General features: G+C 37.2%; 1 protein-coding gene across 1 annotated transcript in view; it reads left to right on the forward strand.

Annotated features, from left to right (window-relative positions):
- RYR2 (ryanodine receptor 2) overlaps positions 1–17,845 on the forward strand; it is a 564,826-nt gene that overhangs the window by 103,796 nt on the left and 443,185 nt on the right. The window contains exons 5-7 of the mRNA XM_055081210.1: positions 5,224–5,238; positions 12,076–12,150; positions 15,683–15,761. Of these exons, the coding sequence (XP_054937185.1) occupies positions 5,224–5,238; positions 12,076–12,150; positions 15,683–15,761 (169 nt within the window). The remainder of the gene's footprint in view (positions 1–5,223; positions 5,239–12,075; positions 12,151–15,682; positions 15,762–17,845) is intronic.

Consider the following 17,845-nt stretch of genomic DNA (forward strand, 5'->3'; position numbering starts at 1 on the left):
TAGGGAGGGATCTGCATCTCACTTCCCTCTGCCACTTTCCACCCACGCCTGCGCATTGCCTGTGGCTTCTGACCCTCTCAGGGTGTCCTGGCAAGGAGAAGAAGAAAGTTGGCAGGCAGGTCTTCTTTGATGAGCCTGTCATTCATCGGGCTGGTCAGGTGTTTTGAGCTGACTTTCTCTCTGGGTAGTTGGGAGGTGACCAGTGGAGATTCTGTCACCGGAAACCTCTGAGCTGGGGTTCTCTTGCTGCATCCACATGCCCCGTCCTCTAGCTGATCAGTGGTGATGACTTCCTCATCCCTGGTCTCTTGGTGGCATTGAAGACAGTCCCAGGCTGGCTCCATCTAGTGTGGCCCCCATTTGCTCTTGGCAGTGTGGTCACTCCCCAGTTGTAACGTTACTCTGCTGGGACACACGTATCCCTGAAGCCACCCTCTCTAGGCTTGAGCTGAGGGCAAGCTCTGGGGAAACAGGACTCCAAGCCAACCAACACCTCTCTCTAAGAAACCATCTCTTTGCTCTCCAACCTCTCCTGATAGACTGGAGCTGGGGGCCAGCTTAGGGCAGCAGTTGGATTTTCAGCCACCTGCTTTGGTGTCCCTGTTTGGGTGGTAATCACAGTGTGGTTTGGAATATGAGAGTATTTGCCATTACTTTGTTCTAAAACAGGTGTCCTATTTTAACACCCCGTTATATTTGCTTGTCTACAGAACACAGGTGACAACCCCAGATTGAGACTTTTAGAAGCCTTATAAAACTTAAATATATTGAAAATTAGATTTGCTTCTTTATAAATTTTCTCACAGCATCATTCTGGAAACTTCATCACACGTCAGTCAATCTCTCTCTCTCTCCCCCCTCCTCCTCCCTTCCTTCCACCCTCTAGCTGTTTTCCAGTGTCTCTTTGAGCACCTTTGGGCATTTGTGTTTAATCAAGAGCTCATTGAGTAATCAAATGCTGCTCTTCGTACTTCAAGAGGGAATAACATTTGTGAGTTCTGGATTAAAACGTGATGAATTGTTATTTCCATCTACTCCACCCTTAGCCCTCTAGGCCCCTAACCTCTAGCATTGGTTTCTAACATGGAGGCCTGGGATTGCAGTCATGGATGGAGCTGGGGACAATAAAGGGATGGAAAACATTGTCATATTGTTGTATGTGAAGCATTTTCTGTAGACCAAATGATGTCTCATACATATTAAAAATATGTTGATGCTGTTGGAATTATTAAAATACAAAATCCTTTCAAGTGTTTCTAACTGAGAGTAGTTTTAATAATGCATTTTTTCGTGCAGCTACTATGATGTGAGGGTCTGTGAAGTACTCTCATGTTATCAGGATTCAATCATGTTTGAAATGGTTTTGAAAAAAATATACAGAATCTTCTGTATCCTGGTAAAGACAATTTGTTCTAGGTAGGTGGTGCTCTGAGTATAGGGCAGGCTTTCTAGGTCCTCAGGTCATTATGATCCACATACTCTCCGTAGAGATCAATTTCTTGGTTTTTGATTGAGAGAAAGGTGGGACAGGAAGAAAGCCCCCGATAGCTTTTCTACTTCATGTTTTAGGCATTCATGCAGCTCAGTGATTTATAAATGTGTCACAGAGATAAAAGATGAGGATTTATAGTAGCTTATCAGAATTGTTTATTTTCCTTTACCCTTCTAAAGAAGAACTGGATAATTATATATACATATATATGTCAGACCCTTACACATGAGAGAAAAGACAGTCCATTTAGACACTATCTGTACAGTTGTTGATAGGTTGAAAAAGACAACAGTTGCTCCCAATCTGCCCCCAAATTATGCTGAATTCTTAAAAAAAAAGAGCAGTGTGCACATATAACTAGCCAGTGATGGTCATTAATGTGAGTAATGCAAGAGCATTGCCACGGGCTGTACCATTATATGTATAATTGCTTTTTCATGGGCTAAAAGCAGAACCCTCTTTTAGATGCTTTCTGGGCCCACCATCAACATGTCTGTCAATCAGTGCAGTCTTGAGTATTTTCAGTGGGGAAGTCTTAGAAAGTTAAGCATTTACATAGGATACCCTTCATCATAAGAGAAATTGTTGAGGTTTTTCACAAAGATATACCCACATATGCTATTAGATAGTATATATTGATATATGTTTGGAACTTGGAATTGTTAATCTTAAATTTCTTTTGCCCTCTAAAATTCTGGGGGGGCATGGTTAATTTTAAAAAAGCCACCAACAAACCCAAGTCTTCAGTGGTGAAATATTTTTTCCTTTTCTCAACATAATGAAATTTACCACATGTATCCTCACTCACAAAGGAGAGAAGACCAGCTGGAGGATTATGGAGAATCCTAGCATCTTGATAAAAGGAGAAAGAAGATGACAAAAGAGGCTTAAATCTGATGGATATTTGGTGTGCAGAGTAGGACATTTCACTGCGTCAGTGGAAACTTCATGTTAGGACTCCAGAGGCAAAATTTGCCCTAGTCTCTCAGATTGTCCTATTTGATAATTCTTTTTCAGTAGCCCCAAAATGTTTATTTTGTTGCTTTGTTACTATTTCCTTATCTATATAATTTTTAAGAAGACATTTCAGCAAAGGTTCTTTTAAAACTTCTAAGAAAGGTCCATTTATAGAGGCATTAATTTTTGTAATCAGTTGTCATTTCACAAACCTGAAATAACAGTGAAAAAAAATCCAAGTTTGAACTGAAAGGCAGAATTACGGTAGAGGAAGTTTGTATATCACCTCAATTTCTGTTTCTTTCTTTGTATCAGTAACAGATGGAATATAATTATGCAGTCTCTTGATGTCTGATGTTTGATTACAATTTTCAGACTAAAGTATTGCTGTTTGATTTGTTTTTCTACTCATAATTATTTGCATATGCTAAGAAAATCCCTTAGGGCTTTCAGATCTACTAGATCAAGTGACATATGCTTATATAGACCAAAGATTTCTGCTTCTTTTTATCGTCCATTAGACTCCCAGGGCCATCTTTGTTTGAGGTAGAACATAAGGATTGCTGTTTCTCTTCCTGGTTTTCATGTTAGTCTAGCATAATGGGGGGGGTGCTATGTCCTCAACTCCTGCTCACATTTGAAGCTTCATCTCAGTTGTCCATTCTGAAGTAATTAAACTCAACCTGGGACACTGAATTACTGCCACTCGTAGTTTTGCCCTAAAGAACTAAAATTTCCCACTTTGTGTTTCTGTGTCAATTGATTATCATCCCCAATGTCTTCTAAGACAGAAAGCACCATGCCTGTGCTCTGTCTTTATAATTATCCATCTCTGTATCTTGTCTAATGAAGTTTTAGCTCTTAAATAATTGATTTCCTTATTAAACTTATTGTAAGCATTAAAAATGATAACGCTTTACACCTAAATTGAGGCTGTTTCAATATTTATCTTCATGCATGAGTTTCTTTTCTCTTTCTATCACATCCTCAACTTGTAAAGGATTTTAATTTTCATTCTTTTTCTGTTGCTCTTTATCATACTTAAGCAGTGTTTACATTGAGGTTAAAATAATTTTCCTTTACATATTAATGTATTTTGACTTCTTCTTTGCCCTTGAATGATCCCTTTTGAGTATCTTCTAATGTAATAAGCCAAATAGATGGACCAATAGATGATTTGTACAAAAAGTTAATGTCACTAATGCCACAAATAATCTTTCATGTTCCTGATTGTCTTGAAAATAATGCGCGTCTGTTACATCTGCTCTTCTTTCTCATTCTGTAGATGGACATCTTAGTTTTTGCTAATTTACAGTATTCATTTTTTTTTATCCTGTATACAGATTACTCTTCTCTGTGACTTGCTCATCCTGTATTCACACACAACTAAAAATTGTGAAGAGCAGACCTCAGTAACTAGACGACTTTTTTTTTTCTATTTTCTACAATTCTAAAGTAGTTCAACCTAGGTAACTGACAAAATCAGGCTGAAGACATTTCTGAAAGAAAAATCTCTAAAGCCTAAATCAGTTAAAAACCCAAAAATCTCATGAAGAAAGTATCTATTATAAACCATTTTCTGTAGCAAAATTTTGGATTTTTGTTTTTTTTTGAATTAAGGCTTAAATGATTTTCCCTAATTCCTCAGTGATATCTGCGTCACTAGTGATCACAGGTAGGCATGTGATTGGTCAGTATCTACATGGAGTAAAGTTCCTTGATATCATTTACCACAGATATTAGCTACAAAAATGTAACTACACAGCCTATATTTTCTAAGCTGAGAATGAAACGGTTCTTTACAATTTTTCCTTAACATTATAATATTGAAAATGAAAAAAATCAGTCATAATAGAATTACCATTTAGTAATATACATACATTACTGTGTATGTATGTTTCAGGGAAACAAGTATGGTATTTAACATCTATGTTAGAAAACTTTCCCTTGCTGTTTCCTTTAAAACTAATGTGGATGTGTGTATTTTTTCCTCTGTAGGACTTACATGCACCTGACAGCTAAATTTAGCCCTAAGCTTGGAAACATAATATCATTTTTCCTTCTTTGCTCTTTTTCATCTGTTTACCTCTCCCAGGAGTAAGAAGTCAAAGAAACTTTATGGGTCTAAAGAAAAAGGAAGGAATATATCCATATGTACATATTATGTTTTGTAGAAGAAAAAAAGAGCTGTTACAATGTAAATCATGAGAAGTGGCTGGGTCAAGAGAAAAGTTTTGTGGTTTTTCTTTGAAATTCACATATCACAATATATAGTATCTAAAGAATTGCTTTTTGTCATTTTTGCATGAAATATGGGCAGCTCATCACAGCGTAATAATTGATGGTCTACCTTACCTGTTTCTAATCCACTGTTTTTACTTAAGTTAGTTGGGTTGCTGCTTATATTACTGCATTTTTATGCAACAGATGAGGTGAAAAAATTTTTAAAGCCGTGTCAGAGTATAATTTTAAGATTATACCGTTTTTTGGGTGCTTAAATATGTTGTAAATTGAATCACGCATTAAAGTCAAGTAGCATGTTTTCACAGAAAAGAAAGAACTAATGTAAAAGCATTCTAAAATAGAGTTTTGCTTGCTACACCTTTTCTCTCGCATGTAGTTGATATTAAGTTTTGTTGTGACAGCACAGTGCATTTTTTTTATTGTTCATGTAACTCCATTTAGAACAGTGGAGTCTAAAAATAAGATATTTTAAAATGTCTTTGAAATAATGTATATTTAATATTTTCTCTCTTTTCCTTATGCCCCTACAGAAATTCATGATGAAGGTAAGGCATTGGGTCATCTGCTGTATATGTAATACTTTGTATGTTTTGTGTTTGGTTACTCATATTTAATTTTTGAATTCATGGCACTTTTCTTCACATTTTAAAGTTTTCAAAAATTAAATCAAAACTTTTAAACTTTTAAATTTCAGTAAATACATCCCATGTTTACATTTATTGACATTTGACATCTTTGGGTCATATTGTGACATACTAAGTCTTACTTAGCCAATGTTAGGAATTTCTCCCATTGAAACAGATTTTTTTCTGTCATTCTCCATCTAGAATTTTCACTGTGGGAATTATATTGGCTGTTTTGTGTTTATGCACTGTTGCATGAATAAAATAGGAAATTCATACACTGGAAAATTAAAAGAGGCACCAAGAAGCTCCTAGTGAACTACTTACTCCAGGAGATGTGAAAATAATTCGACTTGTTTTTATTCCTCAATCAAATTAGAAAAACAAAAAGGTTTTAAGAGAGGCAAACTAAAAGAGAAGAGTAAAATCCATGGTCATGTCATTGAAGGACACATGTAGGGAAAGGAGAGGAACAGCAGAATGTCATTATTTGAGACAAAAAGTAGAAATGTTCTGTTTCATTTTTATATACCTGCTACATTTCTCATGTAACATTCATGAAATTTAATTTTTATCCTAAAAGCTGAGGAAAATTGTGTAGAGAAATTGATTGTGTTCAGGTAATGAAGGCTTAATATATTTAAAAATTTCAAAAGAATATCATTTCAAAAGATATAAACTCTGAAAAGTGTGAAATCAAAATTCTGGATGTAGATTTAAAAGGTTGCTTAGAAGAAAAGGAAGCAAAGGTTTCATTTTCTGTGGAGTTACATTCATATTTGACCAAACTCTGAACCAGGAGCATTGTACTGACACATGGACCTATTCGGTAACATTAAGAATTTGACAGTTTGGATAGGGTGACAGAGCACAACACTTACTTGAAGTCCCTATCAACAAGGACCCAAAACATTTTCCAAAATTTCAAATAATTCCAGCCATTATTTTTCAGTGGAAACTATTGTTATTACCTTGGGAAGCGAGGACATGAACTGCTCAATGAGGCAGATCACAAAACAAGGGATTTGGTTGGGAAAATGTTATCAACCGCAGAAAACTCGAATATGTTCTCTCTTTGCAAATATTAATAAATAATGAAGGGGACTTCCCTGGCGGTCCAGTGGTCAAGACTCTGCAGGGGGCACAGGGGGGCACAGGTTCGATCCCTGGTAGGGGAACTAAGATACTGCATGCCGTGCAGCGAGGCTAAATAAATAATGAAATAATGAAATTGGGTTTGATTTTTTAAAAATTAGCAGTTTTGCTTGCTCAATCTGCATTTACTGTACTCATTTTATCATCTCACTCCTATTCAAATCCTTTGTCTATGCCATTTCTATGGTTCCTTGGAGAACAGTTAATGGCTTAGTTCCTGAAGCATGTACCTCAAGCTCTTTCATGAGAGCAGATTCATATAAAAATCAATGCAAATAGAAAAATGATGTCTGTTTGGTTTAAACCAGGTGGTGTACCTGAAGTAATTTAATTAAGCTCTGACTTCTTTTAACCACAAGGCCAGAAACCCATTGACTTATTTTCATACCTGCATTGGATCATCTGGAAAGGTTAGAATTTGACTAAGCGAGGGCCTATGCATTAAACTATAGTAATTTAAACCAATTACAAGGAAAAGGATGCTAGATTTTATCCAGCTTTTTCACTTTTCAGTCGTGACTTGCTTTGGTTTTCAGACCTGGACACGCATCGTTAGAGCCTCCTAGAACCAGCCAGATGCTTCTTTGTCGCAGGTGCTCATTTCTGCTGGTGGCACTGAGCAGTGATCAGTTAGTCCTGTCCTAGGCCTGGTCTGTTTGCTCTGGAGACCTTTGGTTAAGACACCCTCCCTCACAAGTTAGCCGTCTAAAGCCAAGTGGCTGTCTCGACACTGGTCAGCTGGTTTGTCAAAACATATTTATTTTGCACTGAAGCCAGATTTCTCATTAATTATTATAATCATCCTTTGAACCTGTTATATGATTCACTATTGAAGATGGCAGGGCTGTTTGCATGACTCCTGCTTCCGGGGACCCCAGGTGGACCAGATGCCAGGCCCAGCGATTCTGTGCTCCTCCTCCATCCAGTGCTGTTCACATTTGCGTTGGAAAGTCACTTTCAGATGATGTGAAGGCTTACGCATAGAGATATTTTTTTTGTTTTTCTCTCTAAAACAACTCATTACCCAAGTATCACTATTTGTATTTGAAGGTAAACTTAAAAGCTTCCCTGGTTAAATATCTGAGCACTATGAAAGAAGTTCTCTAAGGCAAATTCCTTTTTGTTGTTGTCTGTCGTTTTAAATTTTGGTTGTGTAGCTTAGTATTACCTAAGCAGTAAACTCTTTTTAAGGTTTCATTGTTTTTCTTCTGAAATGGCATGTTATAATGATCAAGGGATATAGAAAAGTCTCCTGTAGAGTCTGATTTATTTTTTAAAAAACACCTCTCGAATAATAAGGGCCTGGAATTATGAGAAATGTCCTACATTGATTAGCATAGCATTTTTGTACAGAAAAAAATGATTAGTAAAACAGAAAACCTTATAATATTTAGATGTTATACAGTTAATAAATGGTTTTAAATAGCAATGACCCTAAAGACGCATTAATAAGCAAATATGTGGTACAAACATATTTTATTAAACACAGAGGAGGAAGAAAACCCCAAACAACAGAAACACATAGCCAGTAATGTTTATGCATGTTTAAACCTCTTGAGTTGATCTTAGTCATTACTATTCTGGTTTTATGTACTATGCTTTTCTGCTGTTGTATTTTAAGCTTGTAACAGTGGTACCTCAAAGGTAGCTACAATGATCCAATTTTCCCCTCCCCACAGAGGAGGGTAACAGATTAATAAATGATATCTTATGACTGCATATTATTCTAAATAAACGTAAATGTAGAAGTATTTCCATCAGAGCTTCGGCTTATGATATGGTTACCCTGATTGCACATTTTGAGCCAAGATCCTGGAAAGCTCAAGGCATAGGAATACCTAATAATACCAAATTGGTATTAAAATAATCTGTGGAAAAATTTAAGTGTGGTTTGTTTAGAATGCATACAGCTTTGTTGCTTAGATTTTGTTTGAACGTACTCTGAACTTTTTTTATCCACTTACAGTTCACCAGTTCAACTTTTTTACACTCGTTTAATATTAGCCCTCTCAGTCATCTCAGGGGTCCTGGGACCAAATCTATGCACAGAAGTGAAAAATCTTTTTTAACTGATATTTTCAGAAAGTCCAATTTTACCTTTTATTAAATGATTCTTGGCTCTCTGACACCAGAAATATTTAGAGGGAGGAGTTTGGAAATGGTATTGTTACTTTGGGTTGGTGGTGTTTTTCCCTGAAAGAACAACAGCCCCTTAGCGTAAACCCCCTTCGCCTATGGGAGTCTACAGTAGTCTAGCAGAAGCCAACTTCAGGATCTGCAGAGGGGCCATAGAGGTCTGTTCACAGCTCACCAACCATACCACGGGCCCAGCCAATCACAGGGGACAGCTGGGCTGTGAGGGACAGGCCGTTGCATGTTCAGAAACAGGTAGGGCCCGAGTCACACTCGGAAATGTATGTCAAGGACATGTAAGTTCCAGGTAATACTTTTACTAAAAAGACCCGAGAATCCGACATGTAGTTGGAGGTGGTAAGAAATGCAGAGAGAATTAGTTCTTAAACTTCTGTTTTCTTTGCTGTTAGTGTGCAAGTCTTTGGAAGGGAAACACATGGGCTTCAGTTTATAATTGTTGAATGAATGAATAATTAGAGAAAACTCTCATTTTGAAGGCAGAGGAAAACAAGCTGTGAGCTTATTATGCATAATACCCTTGACATCAGATAGTGTACCTCTCAGATACAGTATTTGAAGATACTCGATAAATATCTTTTGAATGAATAGAAAAAAGTGTTGCTTTTGTGTAATGTTTACTGGAGAATCAGTAGGACTAAAGTATAGGTGACGTGAATGTGAACACAAGGTTTGTTATGTAAAATTTAACTTTACTTTTTCTCTTAACTGGTGCAGTGGAAAGCACTGCTTACTTTGCCTGTGTTTTAGAGTCCAAGGAACAATGAACATGTTAACTTCAGAAAACAGCAAGGTATTTTTCCAAACTGCGATTTTGAGGGGTGGGCTAGCCTTGAGCTTGTTGGTCCATTAGCTTGATTGGTTCTATCTAGTTGGTCCTGGCTGGATTCCCAAAGGTTATGATGGTTATAGCACTGTGATCTTGTAAGGTTCTGGTTTGGGTGGCCGGAGGAGAAATGGACCCCTTGTTCCAAAGCGCTGAATTACTACTGCTTGTGATGTTATTACCCAGCAGTGATGAACTTTTTCTCATTGAAATTGCCCTGGGGGATTACCCAGTCCACCTTAAGGCAGCGTTCTGTAGAGTCTTGAAGGAATAACCCTGGAGGTGGCTAAGCCAGTGTAACCGGTACTTTAACAGGTGTAACCATCCTCTTAAAGTACCGGTAGTTCCCTACATCAGAGGAAGTCCATAAATATTTGTTCACTTAAGTTAAAGCAAGGACCAGGCCACATTTAACCAGAAAATTGATATGATTGATTGACCAGATCAGAAAGCACAAGTAAAGAACCAAGGTACGTCTTTGGATGCATCCCACAAACCCAATTCTTTTGATAAATGTTTGTTGAATAAGTTATCCAACCTGCCCAAGAGTGAAAATTATACATTTTATTTGTCCTGAATCAGAGCCAATCACAATAGTATTATTTAAAATGACAAGTTAGAGGAAAAGGACTGCAGACCATGTGACAGAAATCTTATTCACTTGTGTTAACAGTGCTCTCTTAAGTAACAAAGTTAATTTAGTGTGGATTATTTGCATACTTTTACAGGAATTGTATTAAAACTATATTTGAGACATAAATTAGCATTTAAGTAGTGAAGAAATCTGTAGTGTTAAATCCGTAATAGAAAACTGTGTAAAATCTCTATATATAAAATCTTTGAAAGAAAATTCAGATACTAAAATATCTCCTCTTAACCAATTTGAACATTTATGTATATATGTGCATATGAACACATGAAGTGCACAGGCAAAGCTTTACAGAAAAAAACAGCACTCTGGTTAAATCTAAAGCTTGTTCTTCATTTAAAAACATCTTGTTTTGGTTGGTATGACTGTCTAGTGTCATTAAAGTTCAGCTGGATCTTGTAGCTTTGGAACTTATATCTGGTAGGGAAAGGTAAGCTCCTACCAAACTAGTACAAATCAGACAAGATAAATAAGTTGTTCTTGGCCACAGTAAATCAAATATATTATAGAAAAGAAAAGTACTCTCTAAACAGGGCCTCATTCTTAGGAGGAATATAATTTTGCAGAGTAGATTTTTCCCTTTTTCACTCTCGAGGTGAAAAAGTAACTTTCCTTTTTTGTAAAGCAGTTTTTTCTCATAATTTTAGTACCTTTTAATACCTATTTTTAAATGGTTTGGAAGTCTTTTAAGCATAACATGTAAATAAAGTTATTTTAAGGAATTATGTGGAACAATAGGAAGGGGATATATTTTTAGTAAAAAAGGTATACTAATAATGAATATTAAAGTACTTTCTCCTTTACTTCTTAGAGTATGTATAAGTCAATAACATCACAGTCATCCTTAAAGACCTCTTTTTCCTACAGAATAAAAGGGCAGCCTCCTTGGCATAATGTTCTTTACCTCCCATGATGTTACCCTGATCTAATTTTATGGCTCCTGTTTAGTTTCTCTGCGACCCAGCACTGCAATCCCCTGGTCCCTTCCTCTTTCTTAATACCCTGGAGTTGTTTCCTATGACACCTTTACTCACCTGGATCGGGGAACCCATCCGGCTTCTCAAATTTAGCTCAGGTTGTAGCTTCATAGAAGAGGGAGCCCTCAACCTGCGTTTAAAACAGTCGCCGAGGTGGAAAAGACTACAGAGGGAAGGAGTATTGTGTTCTAAGAGCAGTGAGAAAGCTCAGGGCAGGGAAAGTGTGTCTGTTTGGAGCACAAGGGATTTGGGGGCGAGGCTAGAAAGGGCTGAGACTAAAAGTACTCTATGTGTGTACTTCTCACTGTTGTCCCCAAAACAACAGCACCTGGGTCTTCTGGAAAATTTTTGAAATGAAACATCTCTGTATTTACCCCAGACCTACTGGATCAGAATCTTGGGGGTAGGCCCAGGCTTCTGTGTTCTGACAGGCTCTCCAGGTGATTTGTAAGCATGCTAGAATTTGAGAAGCATTCCTCTATCTCATATAAAGGAATTTGGACTCTTTTTCTATAAACAGTTGGAAGATATGAAAGGTTTTTAAGCCTGAAGATGATTTGATGAATTTTGTGTTTTAAGAAGACTCATTCACTGAAGAAGTATTTATTTAGTCCTTACTATGTGCCAGGCATTCTGCAAGGAAGCTGGTATATCACGGTGCCCAAAGTACCGTAGCCCCTGCTCGACACGGACCACAGTGTAATGGGAAATACAGACAACAAATAACTGGGAATCAAAAATTACAAATTATGGTATTTCCTGAACTCGAGTTCATTCTTTAAGAACTAGATCAACTGCTAGCCCCCCCGCCCCCATAGGAGAAGGTTTTCTTGGGAGCTTTGTCTCAATTTAAGCATTCTTTCCACAGCGCTTTGCTCATCTGCAATAGCTCTTATTTTTTCCCATTAAACTTTTCCATGAGAACAAGAGAGCATTTTATGGACTTAGTTACATTTACTCTTTTTTCTTTTTTTCCTTGACCCTTTCTCTGCTCTGTGCAGACCGCTCAAGGTGGTGGCCACCGAACGCTCCTCTATGGACATGCCATATTGCTGCGCCATTCCTACAGCGGCATGGTGAGTACACCTGTAGACTGCATCTCCCCTGTGGTCATGATGATCCATTTGTGCGTACGTGGACAGGAAATATTTGGTGATCCTATTCCACTGATGGCTTTAACAAGCTTGCTTGTATGTAGTTTTTAATATCTTTATATCCTGCTTAGTTTTCTCACTTATAAGATGACAGTTAGCTTAGAGGACCTTTAAGGTCCTTCAGTTCTATCATTATGTGACTTCTATTTTTCATATCTTACTTTTGTTTTTTATTTTATTTACTTTTTTTTTTTTTGCGGTACGCGGGCCTCTCACTGTTGTGGCCTCTCCCGCTGCAGAGCGCAGGCTCAGCGGCCATGGCTCACGGGCCCAGCCGCTCCGCGGCATGTGGGGTCCTCCCAGACCGGGGCACGAACCCGTGTCCCCTGCATCGACAGGTGGACTCTCAACCACTGCGCCACCAGGGAAGCCCCATATCTTACTTTTGAAAGACTAGGTTTAGGAGGAGAGAGGTGTTAAGAGTCAAGTAAGAAATAGTTCTCATTTCTGATTTTATTTCAAACAGTTTATCTGTTAGAGAATTAAAGCATCCTTACTGAAAAAAATAGTATAAAAAACTGCCTGTGAGTCCCACCTTCAACTCTCCACTAACTTCTTTTCCATCTTAACTAGTTGTTCTCTTGGTTTTTCCATATCAGCTCCTCTTACACCCAGTTAACCATTTATCCACTGGGTTCCTCTCAGGCACAATTTACTCATTCTCATTTATATATGTGTGTGTATAAAATATGTATAAAATAAAATATGTAAATATTCCTTTCTTTTAAAAGCTTTATTAAGTTATAAAAACACTACATATTCATTCTGTAAGATTTGGAAATTACAGAAGAAAAGAATCTTCATGATCATACCAATGAGAGAAAGCTGTTGGGGACTTTTTAAAACATTTTCAATCTTTGCTGTTGTTAAAATTTTGTTTAATATAATTGAGATCTTGTTATATAACCAAATTTATATCCGGAGTTTTTTACATATTATCACAGTATAAGTATTATCCATGTTATTTAAATTTTTAATCAAGTTTATTTTAGTGACTACACAATAGTCCAATACCTGGAAGTATAAAATAATCATTTCTTTTAAGAAGGAGATAATTCCCAAAATGTGTAAACTGTTCCTGAGCAAAAACTTAAGCATAGCCTCAATATCAATACCAGAAAAAACAGAAAAAAAATCATCAGTCTTCATCATCATGAATATTGGTGTGTAAAATCTGGTTAATGGAATTGGAAATTATAGGAAGAGAAGTAGAGGAAAAGTATAGATGTGATTTTAATAATGACTTAATATCATTTATGTTAATGTGCTATATCACATTAGTAGGTCAAATGAGAAAAACTGTGATCATCTTAACAGGTGCTGAAACAGGTTTTTAATAAAAATACCAATTCCTAATAAAAACTAAGCATTGATGATTATTTTCTCAATGATAAAGAAAATATTTATGTCAAATCAGTGACCTCATACTTAATTGTCATGCACTGGATCCATTCTTGACAAAACTGAAAGAAAAAAAACTCCCAAGAATATGCTATCTAACATTGTTCTGGAAATCTTGGCTGACTTAGTAAGATATGAAATAAAATGAAGGAGAACACTTTAAGTGGCTGGATAGAAGACAAATATATAAAAACAACCTTTTTGCATATAGCACTCACACATTAGAACTTCATGGAAGGAATTCCACTTTCAGTAACAATCAAGGGGCTTCCCTGGTGGTGCAATGGTTGGGAGTCTGCCTGCTGATGCAGGGGACGCGGGTTCGTGCCCCGGTCCGGGAAGATCCCACATGCCGCGGAGCGGCTGGGCCCGTGAGCCATGGCCGCTGAGCCTGCGCGTCCGGAGCCTGTGCTCCGCCACGGGAGAGGGCACAGCAGTGAGAGCCCCGTGTACAGCAAAAAACAAAAACAAACAAACAAACAAATAACAATCAAAACACATAAAATAATAAATATGAGAGTCAGTTTTCAGAAAAATACCCTTGATACATAGTCGATGGGTAAGACCCTGAACTTGGTTGGGAGATCTGGGTTCAGGCTCACTTTCTTGTATGCTGTACAGCCTTGGATGCCTTGCCAAACTTCTTTAAGCCTGTAATTGCATCTGAGAATTTTATCCATTCAGTCAATAAATATTATTTAGCACCTCCTGTGTGCTAGATATAGTAGTAAATAAGACCAAGTCTTTACCCTTAACAGAATTTAATTAACATTTGGTGAAATAATTATAGTGTGTGCCTCACAGTTGCTGTGAACGTTAGAAGAGGAGAGAATGTACGCTAACAGTTGCAGTGCCTGGTACTGTAATATTATTGAGAAATATTGCAGAAGACTTTAATAGAGATCACTAAGTTTTTACCTGGGAATTCAGTATTATAACACTGTTACTTTTTCTCAAATAAAGGCAGATATTTAATATGCTTAGATCTAAGGTCTGTAACCCTCAGGGGCCACCATGGGCTGCCTGTCTTGAGGTCAGACTCATACTCCTGACTAGCTAGGAAAATGTTTGGGGACCCTTGAAGCCTTGTTTCTATAACTGGGGAAGTCAGTGGTTTGCAGTCAAGAGACAGAGGCTCCAGGTCAGTTGATTTTTGCATCCTCATGGCACCGAATTCCATGTAACATGCCAGCACACCTGTCCCCAGTCCGTGCATCAGCTGCCTCCTTATGCAGTCACAGACATCCCCTGAGCTGGGTGAACCCTGTTCCATCATAGGGGTTTTCTAGGCTTCTCATTACTTGTTCCATGATTCTGGGACGTCTGTGCTTGCTCAATCTCCAGCCTTGTCCCCGAGTCCTGTCTGCAGGGCTCCTGTTCTTTCCGGCACTGCACTTGGTTGGTGTAGATGGCAGTGTATCTTGAGCTCATACCACATTCATCTTGTGTTCTCCTTCTTGCAACACTTAATGAGGATTTTGAGGTTGGGGTGGGGATAGAGGAGTTGCCCTGAAAAATTATCCTAAACTTTATGTCCAAGAATATATAGTTAGGAAAACTTAAGAGGGAGAGAAAGAAATCAGGAGATGGTGGTGTTGGGAGAGTTCCATTCCTCCTAGGGAAACACACATTGGTATACACGTGACAAACCCTCACTGCAGTGAAGTGACAGGCTACACACACACACCGTTTGAAATTCAATTCTGGATAAATTTCAAGAGAGTTAAAATTTTAAAAATGAAAACAAAACTAGAAGATAAAAGTGAATAGTGTTCAAATTTCTGTTTGGGAGAAAGATTTCCAACTGACAGATCAGGTTGTCCTTTTGCTTATGATTATGAATATCAGATGAAGTGAGAGATGTACAGACATATGCCCAATTACTTGTCTTCTTTTACCGACAGGACATATTTCTGCAGTCTTTCTGTGAGGGGGAGAAAAACCACATTTCCTCTACGGCATTGTACCTCATTTAGGCTGTGTAAGTGCTCAGAATTAGACTTGGTATGGACAGTAAATGTTTAGTGACAGCTACTGATTCTGTGTCTTTTAGTATCTGTGCTGCCTGTCCACCTCTCGGTCTTCAACTGATAAACTGGCCTTTGATGTTGGCTTGCAAGAGGACACAACAGGTGAGCACCTTGGTCCGTGATTTAGCTGCACTCATATCGTGGCAGGGATTGGATTGGGAGATGTATTGAGACACGATGGAAGATAAACTGGTTGAATATTCTTAGGGATGGATTCAGGAGAAAAACAAATGACTAACTAGGAAAGGTTTTAATAGAAGGAGGAAATGTACATTGTTTCTGCTGGTGGGTCATCCCTACATAATTCGCTTGATGTGCAAACTGGACTTCAAACCTTATTCTTTTGTTGGAGTTGGTTAGGAAAACAGTACTTGTGACATGCTCTGCTGATTGTTAACCATATTACTGTGCTCTGTTTAGTTTGTAAAGTATTATGAATGCATATCTTTTCTACCTTTCAGCTTTCATCTTAAAATATTTTTAAGTGTACGCACATGTAACATTGTCAATGTCAACATTCAAACAAAAAAGTAGAAAATGAAAGCCTCCTTCATTTCCCTGTCCACAGGTCATCATGCTCCATATCTATGTATTTACATATTTTTGAAACAAAAACTATATATTAACACATTTATACTTTTGGAGACTCCAGATAGGAAAGTATAGGCTTTGTGTTTTTATTCTCAATGCTTTGAGAACTTTACACTTTATACACCTCTGTACAATTTGATGGCTTTATGTTTTACAATGAGCATGCCTGATTTTGGAATTAAAAATAAATAAAAGACCAACTAGAAAAAAGAATGGAAGGAAATAGACTGACTCATTAAGTTGTTGCTCTTATGGGTGGGATCAAGCTCACACAGGCCCTCCTTTTTAAAATACTTCCCCATACTCTAAAAGTTTCACTGATAACAAATGGATAAAAATAAAGTTCTGTTTACCAACCTAATTAACTTTTTAATGGACCAACACATCACCTTGTACAAGAAATTGCAAGAATCCCAGACACCAAAAAGAGAAATGTGTTCTTCTCATGTTTATTTCATTTTCTATAGGCTCCATCATTCCTCTGTATTTTGGCTAGTATTTTTAGTTTTCTCATTGTAATTAATTTACTTCAGCACCTAGTTACATGAAAAAAAAATCTTCAGTTCTCTCTCTCAAAAGAAGTAAAAGACATGCATGATCTATAACTTGTTTTCATACATTGAGATGATTATATAATAGTGAAACCCACCAAACAAGGCAGCCTTTCACCCTTATGCTGCTCTCTTTTCCCTATAGGTCTCTACTTCTTCTGAATTACTGAACTGTTTACTATATTTATCATTTGTTGTGTGCTTGCCTTGATCAGAATGAAACTCACAAGGCAGATAATTTTTTCTTCCCTATTTGTTGAGGTATCCCCAGCTACTAAAGCAATGATTGACAAATAGTGTGTGCTTTATCAATATTTGAGTGAATGAATGAAAAACTCCCTACAACTCTAAAAATGTGAGTTGAGTGGATGAAGATAAGGAATTCTGCAACATGACATTCAAGTAAGAATATGGTTTGTGTAAGAAAAGCAGCTCAGGGCATAGATTACATATTGCCTGTTAAGTATGCTTAAGAAGTGTTATTTACTGATTCATTTACTCATTTATGCAAAATGAATTGTTAGTGAATGCCTACAAAATGCTAGTCGGAGCTGGGGAAACCCCAGTAAACAAAACATACAAATGCTCTGCTATCATGGAGTTTACATTTTGGCATTGGGCAATTAGTAAAGAAGCAAAACAATAAGTTTTATGGAGAAATAATAAAGCTGGGCACAGAGAATGATAATTATTAGATAACAGATATCACTAAAACTATTCCCATTTTGTGGGAAAACTTAAAGGTTTCAAAAGGAACTGTGAACAGATTGAAGAATTGTGTGCTTATGTTTATATCCTAGGTGATGAGACTGAAGTGTGAAGTATGGTTATATGGTTCATGAGGCTTATGCTTGACTTGTTCTAGAAGAAATTATTTGATTTTATGTATACCCAGATATTTTTATAATGTATCCCAGAAAATTCTGTAGGATTCTCTACTATTTCACTCCTAGATTAATAGAAACTACCACATTTTAAAATAACAAAATATTGTAAAATAAGGCACAGGATAGTAAAACTTAGGGGACAATATTTGTACCTATT

Source organism: Physeter macrocephalus, chromosome 20 (assembly GCF_002837175.3).
Source record: "Physeter macrocephalus isolate SW-GA chromosome 20, ASM283717v5, whole genome shotgun sequence".
Classification (NCBI taxonomy): Eukaryota; Metazoa; Chordata; class Mammalia; order Artiodactyla; family Physeteridae; genus Physeter; species Physeter macrocephalus.